Source organism: Ptychodera flava, chromosome 17 (genome assembly GCF_041260155.1).
Source record: "Ptychodera flava strain L36383 chromosome 17, AS_Pfla_20210202, whole genome shotgun sequence".
Lineage (NCBI taxonomy): Eukaryota > Metazoa > Hemichordata > Enteropneusta > Ptychoderidae > Ptychodera > Ptychodera flava.
This window is the reverse complement of record NC_091944.1, coordinates 34,862,924-34,886,471: the sequence shown is the minus strand read 5'-3', so window position 1 is coordinate 34,886,471 and position 23,548 is coordinate 34,862,924. Positions and strand designations below refer to the sequence as shown.

At 36.0% G+C, this 23,548-nt stretch overlaps 1 protein-coding gene across 1 annotated transcript in view; it reads right to left on the bottom strand.

The window, feature by feature from the left end:
• Window positions 1–2,340, bottom strand: part of LOC139116149 (E3 ubiquitin-protein ligase UBR5-like) — a 55,160-nt gene extending 52,820 nt beyond the window's left edge. Inside the window, 2 exon segments of the mRNA XM_070678694.1 lie at window positions 640–684; window positions 2,155–2,340. Of these exon segments, the coding sequence (XP_070534795.1) occupies window positions 640–684; window positions 2,155–2,216 (107 nt within the window). The 5' untranslated portion in view covers window positions 2,217–2,340.
• Between the last annotated feature and the right edge of the window lie 21,208 nt (window positions 2,341–23,548).

Below are 23,548 nucleotides of genomic sequence, written 5' to 3'. Positions count from 1 at the left end.
CTGACATGCAGAGGGGTACTGAAAGGTTACGGGATTGGCATTTCTGTCCTACTCTACATCTCTTTGTTTGATAATTGATTCACTTGCTGTCAAATTCAGGAAGAGCTTATTTTCTAAATATGTTACCTCACCATTTTGGACAATAGCTCAAAAAATTCAAATAGACCCACTCAAAATAAGAATTACAAGCTGACACAAGAAATTTTTCTACTTTCACAACAAAACATACCAACTAAACTTCTGATCAGCAGAGACAGAGGATAATGGTAAACAGATGGCTGTATTTAATATCAAAACAGCAAGACTTATCCATAGCAATACAGTCATCCCATTTTTCATTTTTATGTATATAGATTATGATTCGGTGAATAGCTATGAATTATCAGGCTGGTTTCCCATCCCCTTCTACCTTGCAAATGTTCCCTTTAACTCACACAATTCTAATCCATGTAATAAGTTCTCTTTGATATATATATACAGATACCTTATGTGAGCTAAAAAGCAACATTCTAACTTATGTACATTGTCTGACCATGAAATTTATAAATTTGTATAATTTCTTTTTCATCACATTATATCAGGTGTTCAGTATTTGATTTTACATTTAAAATTATAGTTCCCTGGTTATCAACTACGTACCTTGTGATTCCTTGCCTGTTTATCTTCTCAGCCACTTCTCGGAGTCTGCATGGAAAAGGAATTCATTTTGTGAATTTTGATTTATGGACTAAGTGATCACAGAAGATGTGGTGTGTCATTTAAATTATATATATATATATATATATATATATATATATATATATATATATATATATATATATATATATATATATATATATATATATATATATATATATATATACTTGCTGTGTACAGTTAAAAGTACTGGGTAAATACAAAAAGCGATGTCAAAATATCTGACCAACTCACTGACCACCTACATTTAAAATCTTCAAGTCATTTATGTAGATGTTACGAAGAGATAAGTTGAACAATCTAATTTGACACAACAAATTTGCTATCACAAGGGTTTCTAGTTGAGTGGGATTACTTATGTTTGGTCAATTTGTAATGTCCTGTGTGCTAGGCTTTTGCTGGAGATGACCTGAAATTATTGCGAGTTTACAATTCAAGATCTAAGTCCCAAAAATCTTGAATAGTGGCATTGACACCAGACGCTACAAGTTGTTGATGATATTGTGTTGATATTGTTGTGGATATACAATCCCAAACACTGTAAAAAAATTGGTGAAATTTAGTCTCTGCAACCTACAATACCGTTTGATCAATCACAGGAATAACCATTTCAGTAACTTTTCTGGTTAAATCTTGCGCATGGTGCAGTGTAGAATGTTAATATCACTGTCCTTGCCATCAGCATTATTTGAGAGAAATTCAGAGAACATCACGCATCACAGGTAACACTGAAATTAGACTTTTCTCTGTAATTCATCTGAGACCTAATCTAATTTGAGCACTGCCAGCACGATTTTTATGATCAACATGGCAACATGCTAATTATCTATTATCAGCTACTGTGTCGTGTTTCACGATCATAGTTGCCATCAACGGCATTTGAGAGAACAAAACGGATCAAAAGTAACACTGACACTAGACTTTTCTCAGTGACTCATCTAAAACATCTAATCTCATTTAAGCACTGACGACACGATTTCTATCATCCGCATGGTAACATAATTATCAGCTTCTGAGTTCAGTTCGCCAGGAATGTAGTCAATGCCATTCACAGAGTTCATTATTTGCGAAATATTTCGCCACTACATGAAAGCATGGCTTATCATTCTATGTGCATTGATCGAGGTTCAACGGAATATGTTAAACTGGAAAATTACACATCTGTGCCTGACAGCAGTCTGCATTAATCTTTCAACTTTCAGTTAAATGAATTGACGCCATACACAACAATGAGGTCGCCATATTGGGAAAATTCTCGAGAATTTGGCAACCAGCACGTTTTCATATGACATCTTCAACAGGACCATCGCCTACGCTTCAATGCTACCAGTCTAGGTTTTAGTAGTGTGAACGACATAAGTCAGGCTCTTTGTGACGTTAGACTCCGTTCTTGTAACGTTTTCTTCAACAGCTGATGTAAGCGTTATCGTCGAGGAGCATGCATGGACAGAAACTCACCTATCGTTCAACTGGTCTTCAGTTCCCGGGAGCGGGTGAATAACAAAGTGAATCGATGTCATGATGTCTCCAATATGTAGAAATAGCAAAATTTGTTTTTTCTGCCTCTTTTTCTGCACGAAACAACCGCAAAATCAAAGAGATTTTAGGGCGAGCTTTGTCGGCGACGCCATCTTGAATTTAGCTACCGAGCAGAAGAACGCGTGTTTTAATTGGCTGGTCTGCAGTCTCCCGGAGCTATCTGGAAAGTTTTGCCTGATTGGTCCGGAGTTTATTTCCGTCCAAAATCTTCTTACTCGCGGGATAGCTCCGAATTCATCAAGACTCTCGAGTTTTCGAAGGACTATGATTTCATTTAGTTATGTAGTCAAAAAGGAATTTTTTTCATCTCGTTAAATAAATTATATCATTCATGAAGTTTTGACTTCTCTGTCGTCAAGAAGTTTTTGATGCATTGGTTTAGTATATTTCGCTATTAGAGAACGAAAGATTCTTGTTTTTGTTTAATTGTCAATTATTGGCACAGAAAAGTGAAGAATCAGGTTCTGTAACCATTGCGAGTTTGACAGATGAGGACCTAGCATGTCGGGCTGAGAAAATGGAAACTAACATTGTTTTCTTCATAAATTTCTAGAAACAGAACCTGAACCGACAGTGGTTAGGCCTACAGGGAATGATATTTGCGTCAAAGCCAAAACTGCGTACATGTATGCAGATCAAAACACTGCTTGAACCAGAAGAACATCTTTCCACATTATCCAATTGTTTACCTGCTTGCGACACTCTGTGCTTCCATAAGCCGTAGAGCTAGAGCAGTTAGACCTAGGGATACGAATCTTAACAGATATATTTTGTAAAGTATGCCCGAGTGACGTATAGAGGATGAATATCACTTTCTTTGAGAATGTTCATTTTTGAAAATTTGGGATAAGAATATCTACCTGAAGAACTCTCTATATACCCTCCCCTCACTTCTATAAGATTTTGCATCTTTAATGAATATTAGAGAATCATCCAAAATCACCATGACAAGCTCTGGGACGTTGTTTGTAAAGTATTCTCCCTTAGGTAGCCAGGGATACTGTCGTCGGAACTGTGCCTGTGCGAGTTTCTTGTTAGCAAACAATGTATTTCGCGCACCATATCTTGATGCATTTCACATCATAGCTGCAACATTTGAATGACAGACATGTTTAACTTTTATCAATCACCATCGTCCCTTGGATAGGGTGTTTACATTTGTCGTGTGGGTACCATACGACCTTTGAGCGCAGTTCCGACGACTGTATCCCTTTAAAAGACAAGGCAATTTTCATTGAATCTTAAAGCTAATCTTCTGACATTGGTGTATCAATGAGAATCATTGACTTCAAATTCCATTGGGTTTCGTGATGACGTTTCCATTATGATTGATAAATCTAAATTCAACAGTTTGCCAACGAGTATATCGTTGCCAGCCTTGCCGAAAAAACTCGGCTCCCTTATCGGCACACGATGTTGTTTAAACATAGCTGGCATACAAAGTTTCATTTGAAGAAAGGTGTCGGACCAGATCCTTTAAAGTTCTCTCTTGTTAGTGATGACAACCTTTTGCAAAGTTCTTCAAAACGCCCAGTAAGTAAAGCCTATTATAGTTTTAATGATATTCCAGCCAGATTTGTCAAGTTTGCATGCCGTCGACATCACAACCTGTCCCCTGCTTGACATCATTAGGTTAAGGAAATTTCCCAACGATTTCAAGAATGGAGTACTTCCATTTACACGGCGGTAAAGTAAATGTCAACAATTACCGACCAGTGTAAAACTTTTGAGTGTTACCGACTAATGTAAAACTTTTGAGTGTAATTTCAAAGTTGATTGAAAAAGTAGCATATGAAAAAATAGTTTACACAATGTTGAAGATTCAAATCTTCTGTATCGGTTTCAGTCTAGTTTTAAGTCTTATTCAGCAAATACCAGTCTCCTTTTCCTCAACCGACAATAGACTTCTGGAAGTGGATATATAAAGGGAATTTGTGTGCGGATATGTTCTTGTTCTATTTACGACAAGTCATTGACAATGACATAGTCCCCACTTGAAATAGGGAGTATTAGTCTTGATGGGGCAGGTAAATGTGGTCTTTAAGAAGTATCACTGGAGTGTATATGTTAAGATCTATGGGCACATAGGTCTATTTGTTTTTCCCAATTTGAAACACATGAGGCATGTCTAAGTTATGGTTCTAAATCGGGAAAATAGATCAGACCTCTAGCTGTATTGGCCAGCCAAGAAATACATATGTGGATAATAAATGATGTCCAAGATGTGACATCTTAAGGTCTAATATCCTATCAAAATTGGAGGGTATAGAACTTGTGGTTACTGAGTTATGCATATATATGTATAATCAAGGTAAAAAGTCATCGAGGTCACGTGATATTTTGAAAAAAAAAAATATATTGTTAATTAATCCCTATATGCCAAAATCAGACATCTAGCTCGATTTGCTTGCCCAGAATTAGATATGTGCATAATCAATGAGGTAAAGCGTGTGTTGTCATAAGGTCGCCCATCCTACTAAATATAAAGGACATAGCACTTGTGGTTACTTATTTATTGACAAAAACGTATATTTTAGGTAAAAGGTCATAGAGGTCACATGACATTTGATCAAAAAATTTCTATTCTATAGTTATCCCTATATACCAAAAATCAGACCTCTAGCTCTATTGGCTCGCTCAAAATTAGATATGCACATAATTAATGAGGTACAATATGTGGCGTCATAAGGTGTCCCATCATACCATACATGAAGGGTGTAGCACTTGTGGTTACTGAGTTATGGACAAATATGTATATTTGAGGTCAAAGGTCACCGAGGTCACATGACAATTTGTCAAAAAAAATTGTATTGCTAAGTTATCCCTATATACCAAAAATCAGACCTCTAGCCTTATTGGCTTGCTCAAAATTAGATATGCACATAATTAATGAGGTACAATATGTGGCGTCATAAGGTGTCCCATCATACCGTACATGAAGGGTGTAGCACTTGTGGTTACTGAGTTATGGACAAATATGTATATTTGAGGTCAAAGGTCACCGAGGTCACGTGACATTTTGTTAAAAAAAATTGTATTGCTAAGTTATCCCTATATACCAAAAATCAGACCTCTAGCTCTATTGGCTTGCTCAAAATTAGATATGCACATAATTAATGAGGTACAATATGTGGCGTCATTAGGGTCCCATCATACCATATATGGAGGGTGTAGCAGTTGTGGTTACTGATTATGGACAAATATGTATATTTGAGGTCAAAGGTCACCGAGGTCACGTGACATCTTGTCAAAATATCTGAGATATCATCATGAATGGAGGGACATGACCCAATCTATAAGCCCCCTGGACTTCATCCGTGGGGCTAAAACTGTGTCACCGCATCCTTTTTGCTATATGAATACGATGAGAAACTAAATTTTTATTTTACTTGGCCTTATACATGGGATTCTATGCAGAGCTGACTTATACATGGGAGTCTATGGACTGCCTTATACATGGGAGTCTATGGACTGACTTATACATGGGAGTCTATGGACTGCCTTATACATGGGAGTCTATGGACTGCCTTATACATGGGAGTCTATGGACTGCCTTATACATGGGAGTCTATGGACAGCTGCCTTATACATGAGAGTCTATGGAGGTGGAAACTAAAAAGTCCTCTAACACGGCCAAATTTGATCGCATTGTGAAACAAATCGACGTGCATCTGTATGGGGTAGGGTACTATCCTTGTGCAAAGTTTGAAAGAAATTGACCAGGGCATGTCTGAGATATCTGCGTGAACGGACGGACGGACGGACGGACGGACATGACCCAATCTATAAGTCCCCCCGGACTTCGTCCGTGGGGACTAATAAGTGTTTGATATGCATGGTGATCGCACCAGAAAGTTGGTAAACTCCCGCGGTGTAAGCTAAAAGCCACCGGTTTGTCTTACAACAGTCCCTCCACACACTAGTCTTACAATGCTCTGAACTGGTTCATATCACATCCCATCTTAAAAATAGCATGACGTTTGGTGTTATTTCGACTTGCAAACGATTTCTAGCGGTGTTCCCCCAGGGTCAATTTTGGGACCTAGGTTATTCTGTAATGTTTGACGTTTGGTGTTTTTTTCGACTTACAAACGATTTTTAGTGGTGTTCCCCCGGGTCAATTTTGGGACCTAGGTTATTCTGTAATGTTTGACGTTTGGGTTTTTTCGACTTACAAACGATTATTAGTGGTGTTCCCCCCGGTCAATTTTGGGACCTAGGTTATTCTGTAATGTTTGTAAATTTACAATATTATGCTGCAGTTGTAAATTATATTATATACTCATTCTTCAGTCCAATAAAGTGGGGCCACAGTATCAGTCTGTGATATTGTAAAAGAATCATTTCGGAAAGTTATCACAAAGTAGTGTTACGTTTTATTGAATCACTTTGACCGAGATGACTGCAATATATACTATAGTACGCAGTCTTCACCGAGTTGCGTGAACACGTGACATCTATTCATGTATAGAGTGAACGCGATGCTTGCGATAACTACTATACTACGATAAATTCTACTATGTCATATTTGCAAAAATAGCTGTATTTACATACTTGTATCAAGTGTAGAGCAACGATTTAAAGTCATGAAATTCCGTTATCTCTTCACCTTGGAACAACTGAGTCAATCTTTTTTTCTGATGAAAGTAAACTTAAAATTGCAGTTGTTTGTCACTCACCGAATTTTCGCAGAAAACTTAGGGTACTTGGGAGTGAATATTGATCAATCGCTTGACGGAGAGAGTTACTGCAAGATATTCAATGTTTTGAACAAAATTAATGGCTTTGACTTCAAGTCATCTGTAGTGCGATTTTATCCCTTGCCGCGATATTACTCCCGCGCATGCGCGAACGATCCAAAGTTGGTGTCTATTAAAAACACAGGCCAGACACCTACTTCATGTACCGGACCCTGAAACCACTTTCTGTCTGACAACGTTTTTTTTATATATTTTCTTGTGAGGTATATGATTGCCATCTCATAGATTTGGGTGTCCTTTAGGCTGTATATATTTGAGCCTTTCATATTAGATGTAAAAAAATATATTTCTGGCAAAGTTATAGGAATGTGCGACTTTGGAAAGTTACGCATTTTATACTGTCTGTCATGTGGATGTGTCTTTAGACGTCGTTTTCTGTCATCTTTGACTTGCAGGAGTTGAAAAAATGTGTATTTTTCTTGCATCTCCTTGTCCTGTGAGGGGAAAATGTTAACATTTCGACAACCAACCATGTCCGGTAAAACTGTCCAGTGCCCTGCACAAATATGTCCAATTACTGAAAATGGCATCAGTCATTGAAGAATCGATAGTATAGTGATAGATGCATAACAGATTTTCGTCTTTTTTAAGCATTTTATCACTTCTTAAAAGTATAACATACCATAGCAAAATGTGTAAATTCAACATTATATATCCCTGCATGTACAGCATGTGATGCTTTGATTTTGATTTTGTGACAAGGGTCGAAATCGGCAACAGAAGCGAATTCGAATCGGGCAGCTAGCTGCCGATCTAATTCCGGCGAAGCACGTGCGGGGATATGATCGGCAGGGGGCGGTAAAAACGCACTGCACAAGAAATCTCAGTTTTTAGATTCAATGTCAGAAAAGTGTTAGCCTACTTAAATGCCATCATAACTATGCTTGTACACTCTGGTCTACAATTCGATAAGTTGAACTAAACGCATGAAGGCAAACTTACAATGTTCTCAAAATAAACTGGAGACATTTAAAGTTGTTCTAAATTGTCCTCAAGCTATATACGTGTCAATCGATATCTGACACTTCGTTAAGCTGGGCTGCCACCTGTTGAACAAAGAGTAAACTTAATAAACTAACCACGTGTACAAGGTGGTCAATAATAAAATACCCAGCAGGCCCTGTACACTTGAAGTTCAACTTCCATTGGTTTCACACAAGATCAATATCATATATACTTATTTATTTATTTATTTATTTATTTATTTATTTCGAACTCCAACATAGATATGATACCGTTAAAAACCATATACATCCGCACCTACAGGAGGATTTTAGTAACAAAACAAATAAATAACATGATGTTACAGGACAAGAAAGCTAGTTAAAACAGATAACATGCACAACGAGGACAAAGTAAAAAATAAAAAACAAATGCTTTTAGCTTTTCTTTTAAAACTCGAAACAGAAATATTAAAAATTGGCAGACAGTGATAAAAACTATATATAGCTTTGGAATGCGATTAAAAAGTGAATTGCTAGTAAATTTAACTCTACCACCAGGTTCATGAAATGTCCTTTTCTGTCTAGTTGATCGCCCAGGAATGTGTAAATTTGGTTGGCAATCAAGAAGGGCATTAATTGATTTGTGAAGAAAAACAAGGTCAAAATAAGTGCGCCTTTTAGACAGAATTGGCAAATTAAACATAACACACAGATCATCATATGAATAATCATCAAACCTTACTTTTACAAGATAACACAAATATTTAACAAAGTTACGCTGTACAGCTTCTAGTTTGTCTGAGTACACTTTGTCAACGCTGTTCCAAACAACTGATGCATACTCTAGTTTAGTTCTAATGAACGTTTTGTAAACCATGAGCAATGCATCCACTGACAACTTTTTTCCAAACCTTTTTAGCATGCCAAGTAGTCTTCGAGCATCAGTGACAATGGAAACAACGTGAGTTGAAAAAGTTAACTTTGTGTCTAGTCTCACGCCTAGGTCACTGTAACTATAAACAGTCTTCAAGTTGTGTGCATCAATATTATAATCCCTGTCAATTGGCAATCTTTTCAATGAAAGACGAAGTAATACACATTTGGCATAATTAAGGTGCATTTTCCATTTCTCAGACCATGTGGACAAGTAATTAATATCTTCTTGTAACATTGAACAGTTATTCACACTACGTATTATCTTAAACAACTTCAGACTGGCGTTTACTTCTCATGGACATCACTCATTTTGCCACACTTTTCTTTTTCTTTAGCTGTAACGTTGATTTTATTGTCTTTTATTTTTGTTTTTGATATCATTGGAGTGACATTTTCTGGGGCTATTTTGCAGCAATTTTTATTTCGGGTATCTTTTAGTAAGTGACATTCAGTGAGATTCTTCTTTCCTTTCTTTTAATTTAGTATATTCTTTATAATTCACCTTATTTTTCTTCTGGATAGTTTGCCTAATCAAAGCATCTATATGCCTGATATGTGGATATGTGATAAATACCACCAAATATAGCATACTATACAAATATACTGTATGTATAGAGAAGGAAGAGTGTGTATATAGGGAAGAGTACTTTACGTAAGGGTAGGCGAACCTTAGTTTGATTTTTTGCTGCATGATAATGATGATGATGATGACGACGACGACGACGACGACGATGATGATGATGATGATGATGATATGACAATTTCATATTTTTATTAAAATTAATAATAATAATAATTTTCACAGTGTTTAAATAAAATTAATAACTAGAAGCCTGGATTCCCTTTGGATAAATCTCAGGAAGTCATGAAGATGCAGCTGTCAACCACAGTCGCATGAATTCCTAGATGTTGCATACCACACAGCGCGGCGGCGACCGTCGTGTATCGGTTCACACGCGACGCCCTCTAACGCCATCTTCTGGTTTGCTTCGATTCTGGTTTGATTGACGGCATTGATTGGTCGAAATGAGTTTCCGGAAGTGCTTCTGTGAATGAGTTGTCCCACGGAGAATCATAAATCAGAGGAGTTTCTCTACACAGCCTATCACGTGTACACGGGAGTCTTTCCACGGGAATATATCGTGATCGATCGTATGCCGCGAGCCAGAGTTTAGAAATTTGTCTGGGTGTACCAACGACATGCAGCACTGGAGCGATAGAACTGATAGGCAGAGTGAATGGTAAGATATTTTCAGTACACTCTTATGACTGACTAGTTTATACAACACCTTGTAAGTCATTTACGCTTTGTCGCTACCTTACTCGCGGGTTTACATATGCATGGCTTTGCTGCCTACCCTCCCGTATTGTATTCTGGCAGGCACCACGAGCTCACTCAAAAACACATTATGGAGCCTGTAGCTGTACCATCTAACGGAGTGATGTCGATAGCGATATCACATCAAACCATGTATATCATTATGTAAAAATTAGATGAACCATTGTCCGACCGATCGATCCGCATGGCTTGGCTCGGTTGGCTATTGTCGGCTACATGGACTGTGTGCCAGGGGGCAGGCGGGCGGGGTGGGGGGGGTGGGCTAGTCTCCGCGAGCTCCCGAATCAACGTGTTTGTGAAGGATCTCGGGAGGGGAGTTTCTTGACAACCCGATCCCTAAACACTAACCACCCTAACTCACCCCCTAAGGCTGCGTTCACAAATAACGATTGGGGGGGGGGGGGGCTGGAGGAATCGCGATTGAAATCTTTTTTTTCAGATCCCCCCTCAATACCCTAAAAAATTTTCAAATGCCTCCCCTCTATATGATCAAAATTTTTCAAGCGCCCCCACCCCCCACCAACTATCGCAAGCACGCATATTTGTAAAGGATGTGCGCACAGACAAAATAAACACGTATTGCGCCATTCCGCTTGCAGATGTTCAACATTACCTGTTATAGTACTTTGTAAAATCATATTTCTAAGGCAAGTTCTTAAATTGATTCATTTTTAAATGCATCAGTGAACGTTTTTGATTTATCAATCTAAGCCAACTTAAGTTAATCAAAATCTGGCCAGGTCAATTGCTCCTGCCAAAGAGCACACAAAATGATGATCATGAGAGAGTATGCAAATTGTGAATTCTGGCTAATTGCCATATTGTAAAAAACTGAGCACAGTGACCCACCAAAAATTTGTTTCAAAGTACAAGACATATATGAATTATATACCACTCAAAATTGACAATATTGGAAGGTTAAAATTATTCCATCAAATAAATGTTTTAATCTCTGAAATTTTGGGTGTAATAATGGGAAATTTGGTTAAAAAATAAATAATTACATTTTGTCAGATATTTGTTCATTTAGTCTTTACTGATCAAAGTTTTACTTTTGTATTATTTTATGACATGACTATGAAATTTAGAAAATTGAACATGGTGACCCCATCTTTTTTCTTTAATATTATTCTCATATGCCAGAAAGTCTCCTGGTCTTCCATGTGTTGCTGTCTGGCCTAATCTTGTGTACAAGTATGTTTCACTGTCATGAGCGTCATTTGACACAAAGCTCTTCTTCAACTACCATGTACATCAGAGTCAGAGGTATCTCTATCACTGCTCAGGTATGCAGTGACAGTGACACTGCAGTAGCAGGGCAGTATCTGATAGTGACACTGCCCGTAGGCAGTAGCTGTATTAACTTTGATAATTTTGACAATATTTTTGTTCAGTTTATACAACTGTGTTCTTGTTCTACTCCCTACAGCATGTTGAACTGTCCAGTATTCAGCTTGCTATCACAGCCTGTGTATGTGTACCATGCATTTGTATCACTGACAACTGACTGTCACTGATTAAATTATCACCTAATACATATTTATATATACAGGCTTTGTCGACAAATTAATATTGAGTGTTTGATTATGCTGTAGGGAGACAGCAAGAAACTGAAGTTGATATATTACATAGAAATATTGCAAAAATCATCAACAGTTGCAGCTTCTGCCCTGTTACTAGGCTCGTTTGTTTTTCTTATGACAAATCACACATGTTTAGATTTTTTCGAGATAAAAGTCATGAAATGAGACAAAATGGTTCTAGATTTTGTTAAATGATTACTAACATTACAACAATTGGATGACATAAAAAATGGTATTCATTTTCATTGAATCACCTACAAAAATTTGGAATTGGAAAATGTAAAACATAAAAGGGAACCAAAAAATTTTCAAGTCCCCCCCTACTACCCCAAAAATTTTCGAATCCCCCTTGAATTCCTCCATCCCCCCCTAACCATTTTTTGTGAACGCAGCCTAATGCTGTACGACTCGACCCACCATTAATCACGGTCTCTCTACAAAAACGTTTGCCTTGTAAGTGCCCGGATCAATCTAACTCTGGTGTGCGTTTAGCTGCAAAATTGTAGCGCTACGGTGAGGCGGTCGGTAATTTTTGGTTTTTGCAACTTCACTCACCAGTAGCTACTGGTGAGTGAAGTCGCAAAACCAAAAATCAGCTACTGGTGAGTGAAGTCGCAAAAACCAAAAATCACCAACCGCCTCACCGTAGCGCTACAATTGTGCAGCTATTTCAAGGAGGACATAGTTCCTACCATAATTGGGGAAATGAATTTCTTGTCTTCATTCTCCCAATGCCTACTTTTTAAGGGATATAGTGAACTGAAGGGTGATCCTACACCCTTGTATTGCAAGAAGGCATTTCACAGCTTCCCTTTGGTTCATAAATGCAGCTTAGATATAAATATTGGTGTAAAAGCATATCACAAGTCATACTAATTAGAGTTTTTGTTCCTCCCTCCATGTGCCACCTCCACAGTTAGTTAATACATGAATCTAAACGACAGACCCTGGTATGACATTGTCTGTACATCACATATGCAATACATGCTAGTATGCATACAAACCCAGGTACGATGATGCAACCCAGTGTGTAAAGTACAGACTGAATAATAGCAGGGGGTCCAAAATCCAGATGTATGAAACATAGAAATATAAAGGCAAAACATCAGTAAACAAGTTTGATATTGGTAATACTATGAATAATTGTTTTTGTTGGAAGGGTTATGATATAACTAGGCAATTTTAAAGATCCATTAGCTGTAACTTTGGTCATTTTTAAAATTTTGTTAGAATGTGGTTTCAAAATCACTTTGTCCCAAAACCACTATGCCCCATATTGTCACCAGTCTTTGTTCATTCCTGTTTTAAAAAAATCAGGTATCAATTGTCGCATTGATATAACAGAAACATGTCCTGTTGGTGCTTTCAGGGTCATCATAGCTCTGTTTCATGCGTTGACATTTGAAAATTCAACTCAGATAATGGCTTATAAAGCGCGATATCACAATTCACACAAGCAGCAGTAAAACGTTTAGTAAACAAGAAACAAAAAAGAATTACTACAAAGAATTAAAAGATTGCACTTCATATAACTTCATATATGGTACAATGCCAAGTCAAAGACCATTGCCATCCTTTCTACACCCTATTGTTGTATATGCTTGAAGTGCCAATGTCATTGGTCTTCATTGAATATATTCAGAATTCAGAGCTGTCACTTCACCCACCTCCCATAAAACTTGATTTTTCAATGGTATCAAAGACATTACAAACCCCAAACACCACCAGGCATTCCTGAAAACAAAAGTGAGACATGATTAAGGTAATGTTCTTTTGCTAAAATGTCAATGTCACTGATAACAGCTTGTGTCGATTGTTTCAGCATTCAAATTAACTGCAAGTAATCTTGAAAAACAAAAGACAATACAGTGAATCCTGGGTGCATTATTGCAGGGAAAGGAATTTCACAGAGTATTATAACATCCTGGAGTAAAGTAAGATTCCTATTTCACTCCCATCAGACATAAGTAAGTGTATGCCATGATTTGTGTCCAAGACAAATTGACGGGAGTAGATTGCATAACAAAATCTCCTTGGAATCTCTTCAAAGTGTTACCTGGAAATCATATAGATTAATACCACATCTTTTTCACTGGACTGTGGTTACACAATGGAGATAGAAGCTCTACCTCCATGGTTCACACAAACACTAAATTGCTGGTATGTAAATTATTAAGATTTCCTCTAAAAGTTGTTGTATTGTGTGTACGTAACATACAAAAACATGAATAGGCTGAAATCTCTTCAAAGTGTACTTTGAAATGATATTACCATAGCTTACACAAACACTACATTGATATGCAAATCATTTGCTCTAAAATTTGCTGTATTCTTTGTACTTAGTATATAAAAATTATGATTAATATCCAAGGGGAATGACATACCGGTATTTAAATCTTTTAACAAGCGTAATAAGATTAGTCTCCAAGACACATTGATTATAGTCCCTACATGAGTGACATGTATATTGTGTGAACATTTCATGTTACTAGGGTACATCATGTTGTGATTAACCTGTATTGGAGCTATTGAGGCTCAGAATGAGATTGTCTCACAGTTTGAAATGCTTTATATAGTACTCTGGAATAAACAAGTATGTGTTTTCTTTCGATTGTTATGCTTTGTCCAATTCCTCTCAAATGGACATATTTCTTTACTTGTCATGCTTGTTGTACTCTTTGTTTGTGTAGCTATTTAATTCAGACCTTGTAAACCTTTGTTTGCCATTGAATTTTAAATTTATTAAAACAATTTGATTTCTGTTTAATCTCATCAGGAATATGTGTTTGTAATCATCTTTTGTAAATTGTTTTTCATAATTTACCACCTTAATTATTAATGATTGGATATGTTGATGAGACAAAGTATATTTTCAGTTTATCGCTATATCGCTATCAGTTTCATAATTGTATTGTACCACTCTATAAAACACAGCACAACCATAATTGGTACCTCCATTGCACAACCATTGGTACCTCCATGGCACAACCATTGGTACCTCCATGGCACAACCATTGGTACCTCCATGGCACAACCATTGGTACCTCCATTGCACAACCAATGGAACAGTTTGGCTACAGATTGCATCAAGTTTTTAATCTGCTGTAGATACTGAAAAAATTCATAGAACCAACAAACTAAGTTCTGAATACCTCTTTTGAAAAGGCTTAAAGCCCTCCTTTCTGATCAAAAATCTAGCCGGAAAATTGTTTGCCTCTCAAACTCCACAACAGCAAATTACATGAACTGGCCACATTAGGGATAACTCCATATGATATTATATATGGGCCAGAAAAATTTGTGTATATATCTTTCCCAATAAAACACTGTACTGTTGGGACCCTGGCCATAGACCCTCAAGTGGAGGGTCTGTGATTTATTTAGCCAAGTATTACCATACAGTATACTGTACAATAGGCTAGCAATTCTTGATTATGCAATAGTTACATTCATAAAATTACTTAAGTATAATGGTGCCATTTATTGGTTCTGACTTATGCATTATTCATAAAGTTCATCGACCTTTGCCTCCAGCAACCTTTTGATTGGTTTGCCAGAGGTCATCAGACAAAAAGTTACATACACTTGGTAATGAGGTGAGAAATCCTACAGAACAATAAATTTCCCATAAGTCATCTTGCTTTGCTAAAAGGGATACTGTAGAAGGATGAACTATTCACTTGGATTTAACTTACTATTTTTGCTGATTTATGAAATCTGTCAGTTTTAAATCCCATTGAAAATGCTTAAGAACGGTAGATACTTTGGGTTTATTTGTGACTTTGTTTAATTTAACCCTTTCAGCCCCAGTTCCCTGTGTACAGGTCCAACTTTACCATAGAAAACAATGGATTTTGGACAAACCATGGTGGTGAAAGGGTTAAATCCCACTGAAAATATCTCAAACATCAAATAGAGCAATCAAATTCCACTGAAACTTGATCCTAAAAATTATAGTATATAAGTTCCACTGATTTTGACATTACAAAAGTGCCTTAAATAAATATCATGGATATACTTAGGAAGAGTAGAATGTCAAAGACCTGATAACAAGAGAAATTTGATTGTAAAGGAATGTTAAATTCTGAAATGCTCAGGATTTACAGTTGTGATCGCTACATTTGTGCTAAGTTAAAATGATTAGAGTGATGGTAATTATTTTTCAGGAGAGATGAATGCAAAATGGTGTCTATGTTTGCAAACTGATGCAGCTGATTTTCCTGTTAGCATGCAAACTTTTCTCAATGGCTGTTACAAAACTGCTTGACACCTTCCCATACTTGCTGTATCCTCACAACAACAATTATCATTTTCCAGCTCATTAAAATGTTTAATGAGAATAAAATTCAGCCTAAAGCCAGGTTCTCAAATTACTAAATGAGTCTTTCCACAGTAAAGTGCAACATTTGACATTCCCAAATTTGGAGCTCTAGCTTTTTCAATGATAACAGCATTCACACAGAATGATATTATTTTTAGTAAGTACTACATATGAACATATATAAAAAATAATATTAAAGCTGTATGTCCAGCTCAACAAAAATTATAGATTTTTATCTTTGTAAATATGGCCTCTATTTGCTCACCATTTTGTGACATTTTGTACCCCTGTTACATTAGGAAGGGATATTTACAATATTGATACTATTTGAATTGATTTCAAATGCAAAGTAGTAATGTATTATAAGCAATTACGAACTAAATTTATTCTTGGAAAAAAAAAACACTAGGGAAAGGGCCAAATATTATGCCAAAAAATATTGGCAACGCGTGTAACTATGTCTGTCCAACTCTATGCGAATTGATAATATGAGAACAATAAATATAGTGAAGGCTGTAAGCTGCAACAAACCACTCATACATTTGACTAACAATGAAATCTTCCACTATGTATCATTCTTTATTCTGTCTTTATTGAAGCTTGGGTTCTCTTGCAGTTAAAAATATTTCTGGAAGGCGTCTGTCCACATGTTACACGCGTTACCTCATTTCCAAAATCAAGATTAAAAAAAAAATTCTTTTGGTATACATTGCTGAAATGTTGTCATTTGAGGGTGCCCTAAATTTCATGTATTATGGCGCAATTGAATATAAACCAATGGCCACCATTACTGAGAGCACCTGAATGGCAGGATGTCTATCCTCCTTGTTACAAGCGTTACCGGTGTTACGTGCGTGGAAGTAATTGTAGTTTAATTAAATACTGGATAGAATATTAATGTTAATTTGTTTTTCAGTGTGACAATTCTGTCTGTATCAGAAAGTTACTGAAAGCTTTCTTTACAACTACGGTATTGATGCACCTCAGATGCCCATATCGTTTATGAAAATATTGGACAGAACTGATGATGTCTGTCCAATGTTACATACGTTATCCCATAGACAATACAGGGGTCTTCCCTCTGTTGTCTATATGATTATCCACAGAGCCAATTTATGACAATTCACTTCATAATTCTGAGGTATTTAACTTCGTCATGACATATACATATACAAATCAATCAAGTACATTCATTCAGATTGGAAAACACACAATTTGTGTATAAAGCCAATCCAGTGTCTGTCCATGTTACATACGTTGCTAGTGGCCATAACATTGCATCAGATATCCTCCTCTTCTGATAATATTTAAGATTAAAATATCTTCTGAAGTGTGTTTCTAGTTCTTGTAGACTAATGGGTTTCTTTCAAACTTGGCACAGGGATGATAATGGCATACATGTGATCAAATACAATACAATGTCATGTCTGTCCATGTTACACGCGTTACTGTTGCCGCGACAATTTGCCCTCTTCCTTAAACAAAGAAATTATTTATCTTAAAAAAAATATTTTTAGATGACACACCTGTAGTACTGTCCACCCACTCAACTTTTAGATTCAGATTAATGAATTTAATTTTTGACCTTATTGTCACAAAGTGGTTGCACTTTACTGTGGAATGACTCAAATGCATCCCACAATTCATTTGCCCCTGTGTTGTAATCATATTCATTACTTGCAGTTTCAAATGGTCAATAGAAATCAGTGGGAAATAATAGAAAGAATTCTGCAGGTTTTCATCTTTCTCATCAGTGGCTTCATTGAAATGGAGCTTTCTCAGCTGTTAGGAAGGTCACATGTCCTGTACCTGTGCGTGTCCCAGTATTTGGTACATGTAGATAGGTGCTGAAGTCACAAAGAGTATTGCTATAACCCAAAGCTTCCTCTATGTAGCTGTTTGCCTGTTGTGAAAGACCACTGTAGATTTGATACAAACTATTAGAACTACAGATTTGTGGTACAGCATTGCTAGAACTGTAGATTTGTGGTACAACACCATCCTAGAACTGTCATTCTCGCTTGCCAGAGCAATGATTTCCGCTCCGCTGACAACGCAAAAATCGGACGGGTAGCGCTGAGCTGTTGCCGTAAAGAGGCGCGTGGTTTACAACGATGAGAACTGTAGATTTTTAGAATTGTAGATGTATGGTACAAGACCACGAGAGCTATAGTGGTAAAAAGCACCATTAAAACTGAAAATGTGTGGTACAACACCATTAGATATAGATTTACCGTGAGCAAAATTAAGCCTTCCATCATTGGTATTATGTTAAATGTTAAATGCAGGCTATTGTATCACAGGTTTATCAGCAATAGCTGTTGTCTCCATATCAAATAAATATTAAAATAATATGATGTTTTACCAATTTACGACATGTATACAAGTACATCATGTATTGTAGGCCAACCATCTAAAGTTCAGTGTACATTACAATACATGTAATTCCTCTGGAGTCCATACTTAACCCTTTGAGTGCCTAAGCCAATTTTTGTTACCTTTAAAAAATACACTCCAGTCAATTTTTTTCAAATTTTTGTCACAATTTTGATAAAACTGTAGCAAATGAAATTTGATGTCATTTGGTCCAAAATTATCAAAAATTACTGGAAAATTCATAAAAATTGGTAAAATTGTTGCACTAAAATTTTGGTGGGAGCATCACAGCACTCAAAGGGTTAATCTGCTGAAATTGAATTAGATCTACTCCCTAAAATTTTGAAAAGTAAAATAACTGCAATCACTGTTACTTTTTTATCATCCCCTCCAAACTCAAATTATGATTATTTCATACCATCTCTTTGACAGCATCCCTCCCACAGAATAATAATTGCTTAAACATTATTTCTGTTCGATAGCATGGGCTGTATTTACATAAGTCAGATATTAATATGTTCATTTACTGTAAGAATTAATATTGTTATGTAAGGATTGATCGATTGACAACGTGGAAAAGTACAAATTGATTTGTAGAGATTGTATTTGTACATCAATTAATAGTTGGTGTGACCTTCGTACGACCTTTTACTGTCAGTGAGTCTAGCCTCCAGTGTTTCAATCCCTCTGTTACAGAACTACTTGTAGAGTGGTCAATGCATTCTCTAATTATTTGTTGCATAAATATTCTTTCTGGGGGATCCGATTGCAAACTTAAATTTCATGTCTTTCACTCATAATTGTTCACGACTCAATTGTTCAAGCAAAGTTGCCCTTAGTAATAAAGTGACGCAGCTATGGGACAAAAGACCGGTTCCAGATTGTGTACTCATTTTGCTTTCTATTCATTCTAGCTTTTGGAAACACAGTATAGGGTTTTTAATATTTTAATGTAGTTTTTTAATTTATATTTTTATTGTATGGATCATCAACCCGAAATAAAGGATAATAATAATGATAATAATAATAATAGCAAAACACTTTACATCAGCAGTGGATCATATGATGTTGTTTAGATCCAAGCAGTTGATTGTTATACTTATACACAGAGAAGTAAAAGCAAAACTAAAGCTGTAGCATGTGTGCATGAAATAGCATTCACTGAGATCCTTTGACTCAAAAATCAGTTCAGTAATCAGTGTTTGTAATATGGTATATTCAGCCAAGTTTTATCATAATTAATTACATGTGCTCTCTGGCAGGTTGGTAAAAAAAAATTATCAGCATTCACAGTCATTAGCAAATTAACAAATGCATGCCAAACTTTTCACAGAATTTAAGCCTATTAGTATTTTTGAACCTGAACAGCTGTTGATTACTCAAACTCTGCTAAAATATTATTATACATGCAATATCCAAAAGTACAATCGTAACTATCAGTATTGTATATATTATCAATCCAATATTTGCAGTTACAATTGCATCTACCAGTATCATTGATTTCAAATATTACAATTGGACTAAATTAACCAAAGAGTAAATTGATTTGGACTTGTAGTACAGCTTTGTGTTGGCCAAGATTAAAGTTTACCTCAACTGTTAAGGTAGATTGTCCTTAAACCCTTGAAAAGGCCCAGGATCAGGATTAACTATGGTGTTAAGAAGATTATGAGGTGCTTCTCTCCTTTGTTCTCCTTTGAAATTGCAATCGTTACATAAATGTGTTGCTAGGATTATTGGATTAAGTCCGCACCGGGCTTTAAGTGAAACTCTTCAGACTGAAGTGCAAATGTTTCCAAAGTAAGGAAAGGGATGTGGTGTAAATGGTGACCAGAAATAGACATGCAGTGTACTGATATGTGATGAAATCATTCTGCATGGGAAAGATATGTGTCCATTGAAATCTCTGTCAAAATGTCATGCTTTCTGGTCCCTGCATGACGAACTAAAGATAAACCTAATGAGCAGTTTGTAAAGTTATCACAGATCAGTCTGTGTAAGGCAAATTGAAGCTTGAGACTTTAATAAATGTGTACATGTAGCTGCTGTCTGCTGCTGATAAAATTGTCATGATGTGTGTGGGAGTGTGACATGCCAACATGTTTCTGATATCATGGAAATTCATGACATGATATGTAATACTTCCATCGGTGATCATGACAATTGATTGGTGCAACATTGCTATCATGTAGTATTCAGTGAAATGTACATCACTATAAATTATTGACCTTTACAGCAAAACTGTGAATGTTTTTGGTGAGTGATTGTGAATATATTTTTGACAATTTTCGTCTAGATAATTGTGGCACATGGACCATGTGATAGGTTTTTTATAAGCCTCAAAGGCCTTGCTTGCCGACTACATGTACATGTATGCTAAGCAGTCTCTGTGGAACTTAAACTGTTCACTGAAATGTGGCTTGAAAACGTCAAGCAAATAATGAACATGTTAATATTTGCATGTTTATACATGTAATGTTCTGAAATATGCAAATTATTGTATGTAGATATGCATATATTAAAGTTTTGAAATATTTTATATATTGCATGTGTGATAGAGTTTATACTATGTTTTGGAGGTAAAATAAATTAATTAAGTTCATACACTAAGATCAATTTGAAATTGATTTAGATCAGTCTGCATCATGTTGAAATAAATAAGAGCCCCAGTATCTCTAACTTTTACAATATTTTCATGATTTTATTTCTGATCTGATGTTCTATCATGTGTTCATACTAATAACAAGATGTTTGATGTTACGCTTATACTAGGCTAAATTTGAAGGCACATGTACAAATAATATCTTGAATTGAACCCATGAATATGACCTCAAATGTACGGCTTTAATGCCTTCTCAGTGAAGTAACATAAAAAAAGCTGTGTAATAAACTGACTTCTCTAGATCTGACTTCACCAACCATCATTGCAATGTATGATGTTAGCAATAATTAACTTATTAAAGTAATTTTACTCTCCAAAAATACAGTAATTTACTCACATTTGATACAATTCTTTTCAACATTTTAAGACTACATAAAAGTGGAAGTATATACATTTCTACGTTTGTACAATATTTTAACACCATTGATGTAAATCTGAAAGTTCCAGTTGAAGTTTAAATCTTCCTGTCTGAATAATCATGCATAGTAACATAAATCTTCTAACTTCTAATTGTTCATATCTTTGTAGACAATTGTAACCATGCATGGCTCAATCTGATAAAAATCATATGTAGAGATGATTTCTGCCTTTTTTCTCTGTTGTTCTGGTGAGCTGATAGTTGAAGTAACAGCAACAATAAGGACAGCATCGACCAAATAAAAGTGAAAACCTTGTCATCTCTACTTCTGATTTTACAGCAGTGATTTAAAGTCATCTAGGATACATACAAGAGCTATCAGTAGCCAGCCACAAAAAGCCAGCCAATTTTCACATTTATTATCTTATAGTGGTAATGAAAAAATTTACGCAAAAACTGAAAAGTACATTACAAGTAAATTTTTACTGAAGTAAAACTGCCCATCCATACCTATGACAAATGCGATCTGTATGGGCTTTATGGGTGATATGCAAATATCCTTTCAATTCTGTCCAATCAACACCACCAACCTCATAGTGATATTAAATAATGCACTGTCTAAACCCAAGCAGCAGCCAGGTTGTTGTTTTGAGTTTTATTCTTTGGTCTTTGTAAGCAACACTTTTCTCATATTCAGTCCTTGGAGACAGCAGATAAGAAACTAATATTGTCAGCGAGCTAACCCTCGTGTGATAGAATACATACAATCTCCAGAACCAATCTTTTACTGTCTCCCTGTATACCAGGATATATACAGATCATAAAGTATTTTTATTATAATGTTATTCAAGAATGGCTGACAGTGCAACAAGTTTTATCAATAATTTTCTGACCCCAATACAAGTAAAGCCACTTTACTCCTGCAGGAGCAAACAAGTACCTAACAACAATTTTATGTCTTCACCAATTTTATGTCTATTATTAGCAAAAAACTGTTTTAGTGTACTACGGTATATGACATTTCATTATCAAATTCCCATAGTCACAATACTTAGGTCAGTTAGCTTGTATGAGTATGTATATATACTGAACACTTTAAAAGTTGGATCTTTCAGGTCTTTGCCCAGAAGGAAATTCTTTATTCTTACAATGAAAGTTTTAATTGTTGATATTTGTGATGTGGATTAGCCTCATGTTACAAACATTCATCATCTCTCAGCTTGTAAAATAAAAAAATTGATGTGTAAATTTGAGATGGGTTCTTTGTTGAGTGTTTACGACTCACAGTAATGTGGAATTTTGTTGTGGCGTGGTACCATTGTTTGAAATTACAAAAGCGCTTAGCCTCTGTTAGGTTGTTATATATAAATTCTCACAATCATTGAGCCCATTGTGCAAACCATTCTATTTTGTATTTGTCGCTGACATTTTGACCCTATCATCTCGGCTGGTACTCCTTGAGGCAAAACACTGGAGTACAAATGTGACCCATTGGCAAGGTCATCCCGAGAGTACAATAAGGTCATTGACCTAAGCATAGATTGTCAATCTAAATCATTTCACAGAATTACAGGAAAGAGTTTTAGATCACAGAAATTCAGGAATGCAAAGTCACTGAATCACACCATGAACAAGCCAGTTTGATTTTTATGAAATTCAACAGGAGCAACAAAACAAGAACATTTGTGACTGGAGGTATTTAATGTGTGTACGTCATGAGGGTAATCTATTGAGCATTTCCACTGTGAACTAGTATTGAATGGTTTTATAAGGTATTTATTGAGTCTTTTCAACAACAAATGAACAGGTTGTTGGCATCAAGTATAGCCATTTCCTTCACTTAGTGTAGTTAACCAGCTCAGGATCAACTGTAGATAATAATGGTGTTGAAGCCAATAGTGATTAATATTGACTTACATGTACATATGGCTAATTAGGTTCTTAGTCAGCCACTGAACATCAATGCTTGCCGTCAATTATCAGCTGTGGTACTGAGAGTACAATTCACAGAATATGTACTAGTATGAGAACTGT